Source organism: Chrysochloris asiatica, unplaced genomic scaffold (genome assembly GCF_000296735.1).
Source record: "Chrysochloris asiatica unplaced genomic scaffold, ChrAsi1.0 scaffold00018, whole genome shotgun sequence".
NCBI classification, from domain to species: domain Eukaryota; kingdom Metazoa; phylum Chordata; class Mammalia; order Afrosoricida; family Chrysochloridae; genus Chrysochloris; species Chrysochloris asiatica.
Genome location: NW_006408536.1, coordinates 20,565,046 through 20,582,728, shown reverse-complemented (window position 1 = coordinate 20,582,728; position 17,683 = coordinate 20,565,046). Strand labels below are relative to the sequence as shown.

Sequence of the window (17,683 nt, the reverse complement as noted above, 5' to 3'; positions counted from 1 at the left end):
CTTTTTCTCTGACCCTCCACCTTACCAAACATGATATCCTTCTCCAGCGACAATATGTCCGAAGTATGAGAGATGAAGTTTGGCCATCTTGGCCTCCAAGAAGCACTCTGGCTGCACTTCCTCCAACATAAATCTGTTGGTTCTTTCAGCAGCCCATGGCATTTTCAGTATTCTCCTCCAACACCATAACTCAAAAGCATCATTTTTTCTACGGTCTTACTTATTTGCTGTCCAGCTTGCGCATCCATATGAGGTTATTGAAAATACAATGACTTGGGTCAGGTGCACCTTAGTCCTCAAGCTGTCATCTTTGCTCTTCAAAACTTTAAAAAGGTCTTGTGCAGCAGATTTGCCTAATGCAATCTGTCCTTTGATTTCTTGACTGCTGCTTCCGTGAGTGTTGATAGTTGATCCAAGAAGAATGAAGTCCTTGACAATTTCATTCTTTTCTCCGTTGATAAGAATGTTGTTTATTGGTCCAGTGGTGAGGATTTTTGTTTTATTTATATTGAGATGTAATCCATACTGAAGGCTGTGCTCTTTGATCTTCATCAGTAAATATTTTAAGTCCTCTTCATTTGAGTCAGGCACACTTTAGTCCACAAACTGACATCTTTGTTCTTGAATACTTTAAAGAGGTCTTGTGCAGCAGATCTGCCTAAAACAATACATCATTTGATTTCTTGACTGTTCCTTTCATGACTGTTGATAGTGGTTCCAAGCAAAAAGAAGTCCTTGATAACTTCAGTCTTTTCTCTATTTATCATGTTATTTCTTTGTCCAGTAGTGAGGATTTTTGTTTCCTTTACATTGAGATGCAACTCATACAGAAGGCTGCAGTCTTTGATCTTCATCAGTAAGTATTTTAAGTCCTCTTCACTTTCAGCAAGCAAGGTTCTATCACTTGCATATCGCAAGTTCTCTAGTCTTCCTCCAATCCTGATGCCATGGTCTTCTTCATATAATCCAGCTTCTTGGATTATTTGCTCAGCATACAGATTGAATAAATATGGTAAAATAATACAACCCTGACACACACCTTTTCTGATTTTAAACCATTCAGTATCCCCTTGTTCTGTTCGAAGGACTGCCTCTTGGAGATTGAAAAGGGATCATTAATTATGGAATGTAGCTAAGGAGAGAGTTAAATTTTAATTATAGCTGCTGCTTTGACATTGCTATTCAGGTTTTAATTTACTTTGGGCTAAGCTAAAACCTTTTCAGTCCCCCCAATTCTCAGTGCCCTTGTTTCAGGGGGACTGTCATGGAAAGGGCTGGAACTGGCCTTGTGCAGTTGTAGAAGTTTGAAATACCAGAGAGAACTGGGCAGGGACGGTTCTGTTACCCCAGGAGGTGTTCCAGGTTAATCCTGCTTGCCTGTATGGAGATACAATCAGCATGAAGAAAGGTCTTGTTTGGTTTTCTCTATCAGTAAAATAAGCATTTAGTGCCTCCTCCATGCCTGGTACCAATTGAGTCCTGGAGGTTGCTGGAAAAGTTCATGGCCTGGTTTTGGCAGAGGCCCGTGAGCAGACAGAGCAAGTGGGTGTCATGAAAACATTGGAAGACATTGTAATTCTTTTCCCTCAATATCCAGACTGATGGAGAAATTGACACCATAGAGTTTTCGTTTCTTTTTTTAATGTTTTTGTTGTGGATTGAGTGAAAGTTTACAGGACAGATCATCGGTTTTACATTCAACAAATCATACATCTTGTTTCATTACAAGGATTATAATCCCCTCCATGTATCATCAGTTAACAGTATTTCTCTCTATTCACTTTAGCTCTTTTTTTTAAACACTCAGGCATATATAATAACTTACACCACCAAAGGGCGCATTCTGCAAGTCAGCCTCCTGGCCGCCAGCTCTTAGTCCCTCTCTTCCCTTGAATCTAGAATCCTCAGCTGCTCCCTCTCTCCATGACCATAGAGTTTTCAACTGCTGGTTTTTCAGAAGTAAGTCATCAGGCCTTTCTTTGAGATGCTTCAAGGTGGACTCGAACCTCCAATCTTTTTGTTAGCAGCCTTTCTGATACAGCTTTAACTGATTGCAATGTGGGGACTCCCACTTAAACTATGTTATTGTTGTTAACTACCGTGGAGTTAGTTCCGACTCACAGTGACCCTGCACAGGGTTTTCGAGGCTGTAAATCTTTACGGGAGCAGAAATCCTCATCTTTCTCCTGCAGAACAGCTGGTAATTTCAAACTGCCGACCTCGAGGTTAGCAGCTCGATTCGTAATCACTACACTACCACTGATATAATTATGATATTTATTTCATTGTCTGTATAAAAGAAAAACCTTTTTAAGACACAAGCTCTGTTTTCAGACCACTTAATCATCTTATTTTGAAATATGCTATGAAGAAAGAATTTTCAACCTCTTTTAAACTGAAGGAGCAGAGGAGGGTTGAACAAAAGTTATTAGTTGCCATCAAGTTGATGGAAATTCTTGGCAGCCCCATGTGAGCAGGGTAGAACTATCCTCTCTAGAGATTTCAAGTCTGTGACCTTTCAGAAATACATCTCCACGTCTGTTTTTCGAGGCGCCTTTTGAGTGAGCTTGAATTGCTAACCGATTGGTTAGCGATCAAGTGCTTAACCATTTGCGCCACCCAGGGACACACAGAAAATCCTTTTCATCTCTATTTTGTTAAACTAGAGGAGACAGTGAGGAGATGGAGATCCAAAGTCAGAATTTATAAAAACAAACAAGCCCTTGTCAGACAGCTGGCCTTACTAAGGGGACAGTGACCAGGGCCACTGGTTGATGGTCTGGATTCCACAAGGAGCAGGTGGAAGTGGGGAAGGAGGCCGAATTGGTAGAGCTGAAGGCATATATTCATGGTAGCATTATAGTCCCTGAAGGAGCAGTTGACTGAAAAGGTTCCGCATCTCATCTTCATGGATGGGCCTGAGAGGTAAGTCTGTTCGTTTCCTGCGCGACAGGGAATCCTGGCTCACTTCTTCCTTTTGGTATTCGCCAGAGACCCTCGTGAATTGGTTCAAAGTATCAGGAATATTCTGAGCATTTAGGAGGGGAGAGGCCTGTGGCATGCAACTTTAAAGCTGAATCGGCACCGTTCTAGAACTTTCTGTTGTTAAGTGCCGATAGTCAGTTCTGATGCATAGTGACCCTGTATAGGGTTTTCAAAGAGCAACTGGTGGATTTGAACTGTTGACCTTGTAGTTACCAGTCAAGTGCTTATCCTACAGTGCCACACCAGGGCTTTCTAGAAGTTTAAGAATCTAAACCAGTTTGTGGGAAAATAGTTTTTCTCTCAGCAATTGCAATCAGATAATGAACAAATTAAAAATATATATTGAATAAGTCACTTCTTGTTGTTATGTGCTGTGGAGTCAGTTCTGACTCATAGCGACCCTGCTCAGGGTTTCCGAGGCTGGAAATCTTTACAGGAGCAGAAAGCCTCATCTTTCACCCGCGGAACAGATGGTAGTTTTGAACTGCTGACCTTGTGGTTCGCAGCCCAATTCGTAACCACTACACTACCAGAGCTCAGGGCAGCAAAAAACAAGAAAGATATGGCTCTGCCCTCAGGAAATTTGCATTCTAATCAATGACATTAAAATATGAAAGTAATGTACCAGTTGAAATTCATTATCTGGTTTAGGTTTCTGAAACAGAAAGTTCTTGACCTTTTCTAAGAAACAAGTTTTGTCATACTGGGAGAAAGAAAGAAAAACATTGAGTTCCAATCACTCCAGAATTAGGAGAGTTCTATGTTTTGTGAAGGGGAAAAAAAAACAAAAAACGTTGCGTTAGCGTCTAGATTTTAGCTCTGTGCCAGGATTTCGCCAGCACAGCACTATTTGACATCCTGAGTTAGATGTTGTTGTTGTTGTTGTTGTTGTTATGTGCTGTGGAGTCGGTTCTTACTCATAGTGATCCTGTATAGGGTTTCTGAGGCTGTAAATCTTTACGGGAACAGAAAGCCTCATCTTTCTCCTGCGGAATAGCTGGTAGTTTTGAACTGCTGACCTTGAGGTTCACAGCCTGATTCGTAACCACTACGCTACCAGAGCTCCTTCTGAGTAAGATAGATAGCTCTTTTTGGTAGAAAGTTGTCCTGTGCCTTGTAGGATGTTTAGTTACAACCTTGGCCTCTGCCCACTAGAGGTCAGTAGCATCTTCCCTTCGTTGTGACAACCAAAACTGTCACCAGGCATTGCCAAACGTCCCCTGAGTGGCAAAAGCACCTTTGGTTGAGAAAAACTTGCTAGGCACTCCTGGGGGCGGATTCAGTAATCAATATTGTGGGAGCCCTTTCCCCCAAAATACAAGAATTGTAGGCAACAACTGAAGGAAGACAATGGTCCCTTATGATGTCCACAGAACTGACTGGGTGGCACTTACCTTGTCACTTTCTCAAATCCTCACACTCAACTCTACCTATGTGTGTGGCTTCTACATGGCAGAGAATTGGACAACCCCACAAGTATGGGTTCTAGTCATCACGCATAGATAGATGGGTCTATAGATCCACCTCTGGTGTTGATTACCTATGTGCCCTAGACAAAGACCCTATGCTGGACAGTGGAGAAAACTGGTGTCAGTGGTGGCAGCAGTGCCTGTGGGAACAGGCTGTGTGTGTGTGTGTGTGTGTGTGTGCATACTCCTTAGTATGTAATACAGATTGACATATGGTAACAATGGACTCAAACCTAGCAATGATTGAGGATGGTGTCGGACCAGGCAACATTCATTTTGTTATCCAGAGGTCGCTATGAGTCAGAGCTGACTCAATGGCACCTAGGCACAACAACGAGCTGCTTGCCTGGCAAGCGGAGAACTGAGGGACTTGGTTGTTGTTAAGTGCCCTCTCATCGGTTCTGACTCAGAGCCACCCTGTTTAGGGTTTCCAAGGAACGCCACACCAGGAGTCCTGACGAAGCTTTGCCCAAGTTTATACCCTACCCAGATTTCCAAGATGACTGCTTCGCTTCATCCTCCAAGGTTGCTGACATCCAAGGGGAAACTTAACATTGCACTTACATGGGCTAAGCCTTTTAGAGGGGGCAGGAGATGTAAGCCTTTACTTCTACTAGTTAGTCAACAACATGCATAGGATTCCTCATTGAATGTTGACTTTCTAAAACACAGAGTTCCTCTGTGCCTCATCAAGCTCTCCACAAATGGAATTGCTTTCTGTGTGTTACTCAATAAGGAGCCCGAGTGGCACTGTGGGTTAGGCGATGGAATGTTAACTGAAAGGTCGGTAGTTCAAACCTACCAGCTGCTCTACTGGAGAAAGAGGAACCTGTCTGCATTGTAAAGATTTAGATTCAGAAACCCAGACAAGCAGTTATACTCCGTAATGTAGGGTCACTTGCATCATCTGCATATCGCAGGTTGTTAATGAGTCTTCCTTCAATCCTGATGCCACGGTTTTCTTCATAGAACCCAGCTTCTCGGATGATTTGTTCAGCATACAGGTTGAATAAGTATGGTGAAAGAATACAACCCTATCACATACCTTGCTTAATTTTAAACCATTCAGCGTTCGAACAACTGCCTCTTGGTCCAGGTACAGATTCCTCATGAGCATAATTAAGTGTTCTGGAATACTCATACTTCGCAATGTTGTCCATAGCTTGTCATGATCTACACAATCGAAAGCCTTTGTGTAGTCAATAAAGCACAGGTAAATATCTTTCTGATATTCTCTGCTTTCAGCCAAGATCCATTGGACATCAGCAATGATATCCCTAGTTCCATGGCCTCTTCTAAATCCTGCTTGAACCTCTGGAAGTTCTCTGTCAATATATGCTTGCAGCTGTTTCTGTATTACCTTTAGTAAAACTTTACTCGCATGGGATATCAAAGAGATTGTCCGATGATTTCTGCATTCCGTTGGTTCACCTCTCTTTGGAATGGGCACAAATACGGATCTCTTCCAATCAGTCGGCCAGATAACTGTCTTCCTAATTTCTTGGCAGAGATGAGTGAGTGCCTCCTGTGCCGCCTCACTTTCTTGAAAGATTTCAATTTTGATTCCATCAATTCCTGGTGCCTTGTTCTTTGCCAATTCCTTCAATACATCTTGGACTTCCTCCTTCACGATCATTGGCTCTGGATCATATGCTACATCTTGCAATGGTTGAACAGTAACCATTTCCTTTTGGTACAGTGACTCTGTGTATTCCTTCGATCTTCCCTTGATGCTTTCTGCATCATTCAATAATTTGCCCAGAGAATCTTTCAATAACGAAAATTGAGGCCTGAATTTTTTCTTCAGTTCCCCCAGCTTGAGAAATGCTGAGCGTGTTCTTCTTTTTTGATTGTCTGACTCCAGATCTTTGCACATTTTGTTGTAGTATATGGCTTTATCTTCTCAAGCTGATCTTTGAAATTTTCTGTTCAGCTCTTGGACCTCCTCATTTCTTCCATTTGCTTTAGCATCTCTACGCTGCAGAGCAAGGTTCAGTGTCTCTTCTGACATCCATTTTGACCTTTTCCTTCTTTCTTGTCTTCTTAATGACTTTTTGCTTTCTTCATGTATGATGGTCTTGATGTCATCCACAACTCTTCTGGTCTTTGGTCTTTAGTGTTTAATGTATCAAATCTGTTCTTCAGATGATCTCTAAATTCAGGTGGGATATATTCAGGGTCATATTTTGGCTCTCGTGGACTTGTTTTCATTTTCTTCAGCTTCAGTTTGAATTTGCATATGAGTAATTGATGGTCTGTTCCACAGTCTGCCCCTGGCCTTATTTTGACTGATGATATGGAGCTTTTCCATCGTCTTTCTGCAGATGTAGTCAATTTGATTTCTATGTATTCCATTTGATGAGGTCCATGTATAGAGTCATCTCTTATGCTGTCTAAAGAAGGTATTTGAAATGAACAAATGATTGATTTTGCAGAATTCTATCATACAATCTCTAGCATCATTTCTATCACCAAGGCCATATTTTCCAACTAGTGATCCTTCCTCTTTTCTCCCTACCTTTGCACAGTCACCAGTAATGATCAATACATCTTGATTGCATGTTTGATCAATTTCAGGTTGAAGAAGTTGGTAAGAATCCTTCTATTTCATCCTCACTGGCTTTAGTGTTTGGTGCATACATTTGAATAGTGGTATTAACTGGGCTTCCCTGTAGGCACATGGATATTATCCTATCACAGACTCATGACTGATCTGGGTATGTTCTTTTTGACAATGAATACAATACCATTCCTCTTCAATTTGTCATCTCCCCCCCGCCCCCAGCATAGTAAACCATATGGTCATCATATTCAAAATGGCCAATACCAGTCCATTTCAGCTCACTAATGCCTAAGATATCGATGTTTATGCATTCCATTCCATTTTTGACAACTTCCAATTTTTCCAGATTCATACTTCGTACATTCCATGTTCCAATTTTCAATGCATGTTTACAGCTGTTTCTCTTCATTTTGAGTTGTGCCCCATCAGCAAATGAAGGTCCTGCGGGCCTTTCTCCCACAGGCTTTACTCCATTTGCATCATCACGGTCAACTCTACTCTGAGGAGGCAGCTCTTCCCCAGTCGCATTTTGAGTGCCTTCCAACCTGAGGGGCTCATTTTCTGGCACTATATCTAAACAGTGTTTCTCTGCTGTTCATAAGGTTTTCAGTGACTAAATATTCTAAAGTAGTTCGTCATTCCTTTCGTCTGAAAGCTCATCTGAAAGCTGTCCACCATGGGTGACCCTGCTGGTATTTAAAATACTGATGGCATAGCTTTCAGAATCACAACAACTCACAAGCCACCACAGTACGACAGACTGACAGATGAGTGGTGGGACAACAACACTGAGTTACTCTTCATTGGAATGGACTCTATGATAGTGTGCTGGGGGGCTGGTACTCAACAGTGGATGTTCTTGAGAATAACCCCCAGTCTACTTTCTCCTAGTACATCCTCTCTGGGAGAGTGTGGACCTGGTTCCTGGGGGTGATCGGCAGTCCCCCATCAATATCCGGTGGAGGGACAGTGTTTATGATCCTTGTCTAAAACCTCTCACCATCTCTTATGATCCAACTACCTGCCTTCACGTCTGGAATAACGGCTACTCTTTCCTCGTGGAATTTGAAGATTCTACAGACCAATCAGGTGAGAGCCAGTTCTGGGGGTTCAGATTGGAGTTAAAGGACACATTAGGTCACCTCTGTAGTGTTATTAACTTCATTTGTTAGCAAGAGCATGCAACCTACTTAACTTTCTTTTCGAATGTACAAAAAAGTCCTTTCTAGTTTTATGCACACTTCCTTCTACTAGGCTAGGCTGTATTTTAATAATTAATGAAAAGTCAAATAATATCATTAATGATTAATAGTAGTATTAAATTAATTAAATAACAAATTAATGAATGCCTGCATTTCTATATATAGATTCTAGCACTCACTGTCTAATAAATAAAGTGTGAGATTAAAGCTTTGCCAAAAATGTGTACGCGTGTTGAGCATGTTGCTGACTTTACAAGTAACCCCTCTATCAAATAGTAATACCATTTAATCAGTTGTAACCGGTCAGATTATAGTGCGTTTGAAATGGAGTGAAATAGCACAATCATGTGTCTTATGGTTATAGGCTTTAACAACATAATTACAACTAATTCTATGATAAAACCTGAAAGAGCCAGAACCCATCTAAAGTGGGAAACTGCTAGAGAAGGAAAACTCGAATGTTTCCCACTCAAATGAGTGATAGAAAAGTGGTTAAGACTGCTCCCTGTCAAGGGCAGAAATCTCGCGAGACCTGGAAAAACAAGGCAGGCCTGCTGAGTTTCAGCTCCCACAGGCTTCACTGTATTTTAGAATAATGGAAACTCATGAACTCTTCCGTTTGTTAAATAAATGAAGTTATCTGTTTTCAAAGAAACACAGTTTAGAAGAGATGTTCAAATTCACATATCAGATCACTTTTGAATTTTTTCATTCTTTCAACCTGTTGTTGTTAAGTGCCGTCGAGTCGATTCCGACCCATAGCGACCCTGTACAGGGTTTCCAAGGGTGTAAATCTTTACAGGAGTAGAAAGCCTTATCTTTCTCCCGCGGAGCGGCTGGTAGTTTCGAACCGCTGACCTTAAGGTTCGCAGCCCGATTCGTAACCACTACGCTACCAGAGCTCCTACACAGCTCTAAATGATTTCAGAATTTCATGGAAAATGTTGATGTTTATTGAAGACAGAATATGATTAACTATGCTGGTTTCTTTTTGTTTGTTTTCTATTTGCTTGTTTTACTGAATTTGATAGTGTCAAATAGTCCTCATAAGTCTGAAATAATTATTATTTGAAATTGTCTTTCTAAAGTAATGCTTCTCAACCAGTGACAGTTTTCACCAACCTCCCTCCCCTCTTCTCCCACCTAGCCACTTGGAAACATCGCTAGGCAGTTTGGGTTGTCATAACAGGAGAGCAGAGAGTCCTCCTGGTATTTCGAGGGTCAATTGTCAGGGATGCTGCTAGTGTTTATATACTGCAATCCACAGAATGGCTTTAACGAAGAGTTCTTCAGCCTGGAATGTCGATAGCGCTGAGGTGGAAAAACCATGGTCTAAAAGAAATGTTTTCTTTTATGAATATGAGGAAATGAATCTATAAAAGTGATGAAGAATAAAATAAAAAATCTAGCATAAAGGATGGAATTGGAGTGCTCATTCCTGTGTTTATCCTGGATCTAGAATTCCCAGCTCTGCCGTCCTTTCTAGCGACACTCTAATAGGGAGAGGCTGGTCCTCTGACCCAATTGCCAATAGACGACGACTCTAATGGATGAAATTTCCTTCATATTCACTTCCCTCTGACATACCATAGTTTTTCTGTGTATAATGTGCCCATGTAAATAATGCACACATGCTTAGGAACCGAACTAGTGAGGAAGCTGTGCAGAAACTATGGAGAAAAACCCAGTACTTCTCTGCTGTTATTGTGGAAGTTTCTGGTCTGTTCTTAAGGCTGGAAGTGTCTTCAATGCCCACCATTCCCCCTGTCTCCTCCGGAGCATGACATGGCTCTAAAAACTGAGCTCTTATTAGCTAGCTCCCAGATTCATTGACATATTTCTGAACTTCTCCAAACCCTATGTTGGAGGCCCTCAATATGGCATTCTCTAGAAACCTACTGCTGTTGAGTCCATTCTGACTCATAGGCTCCCAAAATTCTTCCCAACAGCAAACCATCCTGTGTCCCAGACAACCATCTTACAATTGGGGGAGCTCTACTTGACCCCTTTAGCACACTGCCACTATTCCTGCCTCAAATGAACTAACAGGCCGATCTGATCTACAGAGCACCAACTCTCATAGTCTCTTTCTGAATGCACAGCTATCGTCTCCAGCCTCATCCCCAGCTTGGTCCCTGGCCACCTTCTTTCCTTTTTCCTGAGAATCTAGTACCCGGGGCAAGAGTCTGTTCAGTCACTGTCTGTTGCCAACCTATGGGCTCATTGAGCTTGACGTTTTAGAGGGTTGCTTAATGGCTTCTTAGCCAAGTGAGTTAACCCCAAGATCATTCAGGACAAATACCTGTTGGCTTCATTTTCTAGTCATTTCTTACTCCTGTGAACACTAGAGCTGAGCATTCTTATGCTCCCATTTACATTGCCAAGATCTCATGGAAAACAAGTGACCTGCAGTTGCTCCTACTAGCTCCTTAGATGGAATCCTAATGTGGTGCTGTAGGATAAACACTGGACTGCGAACCTCAAGGTTGGTGGTTCATACACGCCAGCCACTCTTTGGAAACCCTATACAGGGTCACTATGAGTTGATCTTCCTTGCTTCGGTGGGCACTTTCATACTTTCTTGACAATACGAAGCAATAAAAGATGGAGAAGAGGTATTGTTAATTACCCAGTTGCTTTATTAGGAAGGACCAAGACCAGTAACCCCTGTTCATCATGCTTTAGTACTTATTTTCTTGAAAATATCATTCTCTAACAAGCACCTAACTTTCTCTCTCTTTTACCACATTTCAGTGACTGCCTTCTATTTCCTGCTTATTCTTTCTCTGCTGTTTCTCCAGGCTGTTGCCAATTAACCAATAGCATTTCAAGAGGACAAGAGTGAGTGAACATAAAAGCTAAAGAAAACATTCAGAGAAAACAGAGAAAAGAAAGGCATCCTAGAAATTCAGAAAGACAAGGACCACTTCTAGACAAGGAAGGATCTAACAAATGTCAGTGTTATAAATGTCAAGGTAAGATTTACAAAAAACAACAACTAGGAAAAGCTCCTCCGGTGTCCTTTACAAAAAACTAGGACTTAGAGGGATACTTATAGATGAAAATGCCGGTGTTCCAAAAGAGGAAATGTCTCAAATCAATAACCTAGCTTTCCACATTAAGAAGCTAGAAAAAAAGAACAAAGGCCAACGCCTGCATAATCAGAAATCAGTGAAATCAAAAGTGGGTACCTTTGAGAAAATCACCAGAATTGATAGACCTTTAGCTAGGTGGACCAAGGGGGACAAAAATAAGAAGACTTCAACTTGCTAAAATCAGAAATGAAAGAGGCACCATCTGGACTGACCTCCCAGAATTAAAAGGATTGTTAAGAGCAGGTATCTGATCCTCTCATACATAGCACTGCCCTCTGCTGGTCGACGGTCCTAGGACACAGACTATTAAATCAGTATTTTTAATGAGTGCGTGGGGCAACCAAAACCAACCTCGTTGCCATCAAGTTGATTCCAAGGCTGTCCTTTTATGAGGGCAGACTGCCTCACCTTTCACCCGAAGAGCAGCTAATGGGTTTCACTTAGGAACCAAGTGCTTTAACCAGAGCACAACCAGGGCCCCTTTAGTGCATGTGTTGTTGTGCATGTGCCATTGAGTCTGTTCTCTCATAGAGACCCTGAAAAGGGTTTCAGAGGAGTGACTGATGGCTTTGAACCACTGACCTTGCAGTTCAAACCGACCCTGTAGTCCAGTGCTTATCCTACAGCACCACATGGAAAAAGGCACTAGATTTTCCATGGGCCAAGTCCCGGGATGATCCCTGTAAAAATGCCACCGGCTGTGAAATTACTCTTACAGAGAAGGTGGTGTGAATCCCATGACTTCCTTGTTTTAATTTTAGGTACTGCCAGAGAACTTTGGAAGACTGCTTCCAGAAGCATCTGGAGTTCCCTTCCCTAATTTGGGTCCTGCATTTACTTTTCGTTTCTAGCAAGTCAGTGCCTGTTAGTGAGCTTACCTTGCTGTTCCATTTTAGAACATTCCCATCACTCCAGAAAGACTCCTGTTGTCTCCAGGGTACCATTCTCTTCATCACCCTTCTCCTAGCTCCTCCACTCCCAGCTCCTCCACCCCATCCCCAAAAGCCAAAGAAGAAAGTAATGTAAATGACCCAGATTACTAACTAAATGCCACACTCCATGCCAGGTGTTTTACATTTGTTACCTGATTTATACACGTTTACCCTTTTTCATCTAAGAACATACAAGGGACAAAAGAGCAACCACCTCCAATAGATCAATCTGTATTTCTTGGAAGGAGGCCTGCCATGGTTAAGCACTTGGCTACTAACCCCAAAAGGTTAGCAGTTTCAGTCGGCCAGCTGCTTAGTGGGAGAAAGATGCCGTAGTCAGTTTCTGTAAAAATGATAGCCTTACAAACTCTCCAGGGGCAGTTCTACTCCTATAAGGTCACTATGAGCCAGAATTGACTCAACAGCCATGGGTTTGGTTTGGTTCCTATTTATTGACTATATCTTATAGCTGCTCTTTCTGTCTGGTTCACTCCCTTCATCCCTGGCTTCTTTGATAGCAGTAAGTCCCCATCTCCCCGATCCTGCCTCACCCTTTTCCTCAGCCTTGCTGAGGTTACCAGTGACAGTCCATTTAACCAACAGTTGATTTCCTTAGGACCTAATTTCATTGAGGATCCACCAAGTGTCTGGCATGGTGCCCACAGTAGAAAGAGGGCTAGAGATGGCTCCTGCCTTTAGGGCCTTAGAGTGTAGTGGGGAGGAGGACCTCTGGAGGCATGGCACTAACACAGAGCGTGGAGGTGTGCACATGGGACCTGGAGAAGGCTTCTTGGTGCATGCGGACGTGGAGGTATGATGCTTGTGTCTGGTGTTAACTACAGGTAAAGTCCAAGGTGAAAGTGGCAGAGGGGCACCCCCAGAGGCAGGCAGGGCCAACTTGCAGATGGCTTGCCAGACATGCTCAGAGGAGGAGATTCTGGACACAGAATCTGGGCCCTCTGGCTTAGATAGAGTCTTTCTCATAGGACTGTGATCAGAGTGAAACAAACGTACACCAAGCCAGGTCTCCAATCTGTGGGCTTCATTGAAATGCGACCAAACACAAAAAACAAACACCGCTGTCATGTTCATTCCTACTCATGGAATCAACATGAGTTGATTCATTAAGACAGAGGAGAACTGGCATACCAAGTTTCCCAAGTTATAATCTTTACAGAGACTAGTGAGTTTGAACTGTCAGAATTTGGTTAGTGCCAAGCGATTGAACCACTGAGCCACCAGAGTTCCTTGAAGTGCTACTAAGTGCCTCAGATATACACTTGGCCTTAGATCTGATGGACTTGGGAGCAACTTGTCTGCCCCAAGACCATGAGCCTTCGCTGGGAAACTGTGCTCCACTCTTCTGTCTTTGTTGATAGTAAATGGTACATCTGAAGGGATGACTTCCCAGCAGTGGACCTGACCTGCTGTGTCCATGGCCTCCCCTTGATGATTGTAGCCTTGTAGAACTCTGGAACCAGGTGCTTACTCAAATTCTGCCAAGTCTGTCCTGTTAATCACTAGCCACTCCTCAGAAACCCTATACAGGGCTGCTATGAGCTACAACTGACTTGACATCGCTTAACAACAACAGCCCTTTTTTAAAAATTTCTTTCTTTGGATATCCTGTTTCATGAAATTCATATGATGAAAGTGACAAGACTGTTCATTGAGTTTTTTGTTTTTGTCTTTAAAAGATGTCAGCTGGAGTTGGGATTTCATCTCAAGGCTCGACTGGAGATGGATCTGCCTCCAAGCTCACTTGTAGGGCTGGTGGGTGGCAGGATTCAGTTTCTTTTGGGGTTCTGTTTCTTTCCTGGCTTTTGGCCAGAGACTGCCCCTTAGTTTGTGCCACGTGGGCCTCTCCACAAGGCAGCTCATAACATGGCAACTAGCTTCATCAGAGTGAGAAGTTGTGGAGAGCAAGATAGAGCAGGCAAGATAGAAGCCACATACTCTGGGAACTGACATGCCACCACGTTCACCCACTGGGTCCAGCCCTCCATTGGGACAGGATTACACCAGTGTGTGACTATCAGGAGGCGGGAGAGGTGATGGGTGCCTTCTTAGAAGCTGCCAGCACACATGGCTAATGATCCACAGCCACTGAAATCAAATTGAGAATGAGCTCTTAACCATAATATGCAGTAGAATACCTCCCTGTTTCCCATTTCCACTGTGGACAATAAATAGGGGTAGAGTGCCCATTACATGGTGGTGTGCCGTGGAGTCAGTTCTGACTCAAAGTGAACCTGTATAGGGTTTCCAAGACTGTAAATCTTTATGGGAGCAGAAAGCCTCATCTTTCTCCCACAGAACAGCTGGTAGTTTTGAACTGCTGACCTTGAGGTTAGCAGCCCAAGTCTGTAACCACTTCGCTACCAGAGCTATGGGCAAGGGCCTCGCACCTAGTAGGAGCTTAATGGTTTTCCCCGCCAGCAGGTGTGAGCATCAGAGGTCCGGGCCTCTAGTCTCTTATCTCCTGGGGATCACAGATAGAGGTGTACCTACAGACCAGGGAGTGAGGCTGGGAAGGTTTAAGGAGCCAGGCAATGGGAGACCACAAAGAACTGACAAGGGCAGCTGACACTCAGGAGGTCTGTGCCGCCAACATGGCCAGATCGGCTCCTTGTCAAGTCCAGTTGGGAATCTGAATTTTTACGTGAAATTGCCCAGCTTCAAATATTGGCAGCTGATTACAAATTTTGGTTAGTATCATGTAGAACCAACACTGTGTGGGTGAATGAAAACGCCCCCCAACTTCCATTCCCCCCGTAGACCAACTCTACCCCTACCTGCTCCCCCGACTTCTTCTACCCCTACCTGCTACCCCCACTTCATCTTCTGGCCTTGCCTGTCTTCACTGTCCCTGGAGGAGACACCTGGTGAGGCCTCAGTGCTAGGCTGAGGGCTGGGAGGGAAAAGCCAGCCAGCCACTCCCTGATCACGTCACTTGGAACCCAAGCTTCAGTTTTCTTCAACAGGTAGATCGACTCTTTGCCAAAATCATACTTTCAATATGGACCTGGGTAGCAAAAGAAGCATTTTGAAAAATGCCTTTTTATTTTTGTTTCAACACATAAGTACAGTCCTTTCACTGTATTGAGATGCTGAGTCACGTGCTATTGTTCTCCACACCTCCCCTGCCCCTGAAGGGAAATGGTGGTTGGTGTTTTCACAATCCCTTCTTCTTCTTCTTTTTTGTTTCTGTATTGTTTAAAGAGGAAATTATATAAAATGTTTTCAGATGCGAAAAAGTACATAGCAAGCTCTTGCAGCCAATGTGTTTTGGTCTCTAAAGTCACTGCATTGGTTGGATCATCTGTGTACAGAAAATTGAACTAATGACGCAGTGCACTCTGAAGGTAATTAAGACAGTCAAATGAATGATTTTCATGTTCTAGTGTTGGTCTGGTGATAATATAGGCTGATGCCACCAGGGTCTGGTGAGATGGAAAAAACAAACGATAAGCCAAAATGTCAAACAGAAAAATTCACCAAAGCCAGAGGAAGGACGACTTTAAAACTCTCTAAATCTTTGGCCTGTCATGTATTGATGCCAGCAGGCCTAGAAAAATCAAGTCCAAAAAAAAGGAGGGGGCTATTTCTCATTCACCACAATGCAGGCTGCTGTGGAAATTAGAGCACCTCACATTGTTCACACCATCCGAAGAGAGATGGGTGAGCATTTTGACTAGCAAGTTCCCTATTCCATTTCACTCAAAGGGCAAGAAACACTAGTGATCTTCAAAAACCACCAAGTGAAGTATCAGTGTATTAAAAAGAGAGGGAGCATCGTTTGTCCCCGTATTTCCATTTTTAAGAGGTTGCATTGGATAAACATGCTGAGAGACATTTGTATTTGATTGCATACTTTAATGTAGAATGTTGGAGAACTCAGTGGCCCTCACATGTAGCTTGGGGTCATTAAATCTTGCTGTCATTCGTGATACGGGCCTCACCCATAAACCTTACACCATGTATTGTTGTTGTTGTTAAGTGCCTAAGTGCCATCGAGTCAGCTCTGACTCATAGCGACCCTGTATAGAGTTTCCAAGGAGCAGCTAGTGGGTTTGAACTGCTGACCTTGTGATTTGAAGTCCAGTGCTGATCCTCCAGCATCACACTAAAAGTCCACACCAGGTGTTAATTGCATGGAAATCCACTTTATAAATACTCATCCATTTAGAGAGAGATTCAGCCTGTCTCCTATAGGCCACAGCTGGAGTGACCGCCCCTGAATTGCCAGTCATGTCATTTCAGTGATCAGTGGAGGACCCCTGGAACACAACTACCGCTTGAAGCAGTTCCATTTTCACTGGGGAGCCATCGACACCTGGGGCTCTGAGCACACGGTGGACAGCAAATGCTACCCAGCCGAGGTAGGTCGTCCTCTTTGGGACAGTGGCAACTTTGCAGGAATGGGGTGGTTCTAAGGCTCGTTAATGTTGTTTTTAAGTGCTGTTAAGTTGGTTCCAACTCATAGCAACCCTGTATAGGGTTTTTTAGGAGTGGCTAGTAGGTTTGAACCACCAGTGCCACACCAGGATTCAGTTCTAAGAAATTACTTATCAGTAAAAACCAGGCGGTTCCTCCTGACCACTCCTCTTTTATTGATTAATTTAGATGCCAGTTCAGCCATTTCTCCGTGTATAATTCAGTGACACTGATTGCGTTTTTCAAGTTACTGCCACTCAGCTTGTTGTGTATTGGGTGCCACTGAGTCCATTCTAATGCATGTTGTTGTTATTCTGTGCTGTAGAGTCGGTTCCGACTCATAGCAACCCTGTACAGGATTTCCGAGGCTGTAAATCTTTACGGGAGCAGAAAGCCTCATCTTTCTCCCGCGAAATAGCTGGTAATTTAGAACTGCTGACCCTGAGGTTAGCAGCCCAGTTCGTAACCACTACGTTATCAGAGCTCCTTATTCTAATTCATAGCAACCCTATAAGACTGAAGAGAATCCTCCTAAGGTGTAGTCCTGCTGTGGCGCCAGAGGCTAAGCATTGTTGGACCAAAAGTTCAGTTTGAACTGCAAGGTCAGTGGTTCAAACTCACCACCTGCTCCTCGGAAACCCTATGCAGGGTCCCTATGAGTCAGAACCAACTTGAGAGCACTTAACAACAACAACAACAACAAATCTTGACAGAAGGAGTCCTGGTAGGACAATGCTCAAGCACTCAGGTGCAAACTGAAAGGTCGACAGGAGAAAGTGGCAGCAGTCTGCTTCTGTAACGATGACAGTGTTGGAAACCCTGTGGGGCAGCTCGGGTCTGCCCTGCAGGATCACTAGGACAGCAGTGGGGTTGTTTTTTTGTTTTAAGCCTCACTAAAGGAATCTGGTAGCATAGTGGCTACGAATCGGGCTGCGAACCTTAAGGTCAGCGGTTCGAAACTACCAGCCGCTCCGCGGGAGAAAGATGAGGCTTTCTACTC

The 17,683-nt window shown here is 43.3% G+C and overlaps 1 protein-coding gene across 1 annotated transcript in view; it reads left to right on the top strand.

Moving 5' to 3' along the window:
• CA5B (carbonic anhydrase VB, mitochondrial) overlaps positions 1–17,683 on the top strand; it is a 48,640-nt gene that overhangs the window by 21,009 nt on the left and 9,948 nt on the right. Inside the window, exons 5-6 of the mRNA XM_006835688.1 lie at positions 7,909–8,106; positions 16,510–16,628. Of these exons, the coding sequence (XP_006835751.1) occupies positions 7,909–8,106; positions 16,510–16,628 (317 nt within the window). The remainder of the gene's footprint in view (positions 1–7,908; positions 8,107–16,509; positions 16,629–17,683) is intronic.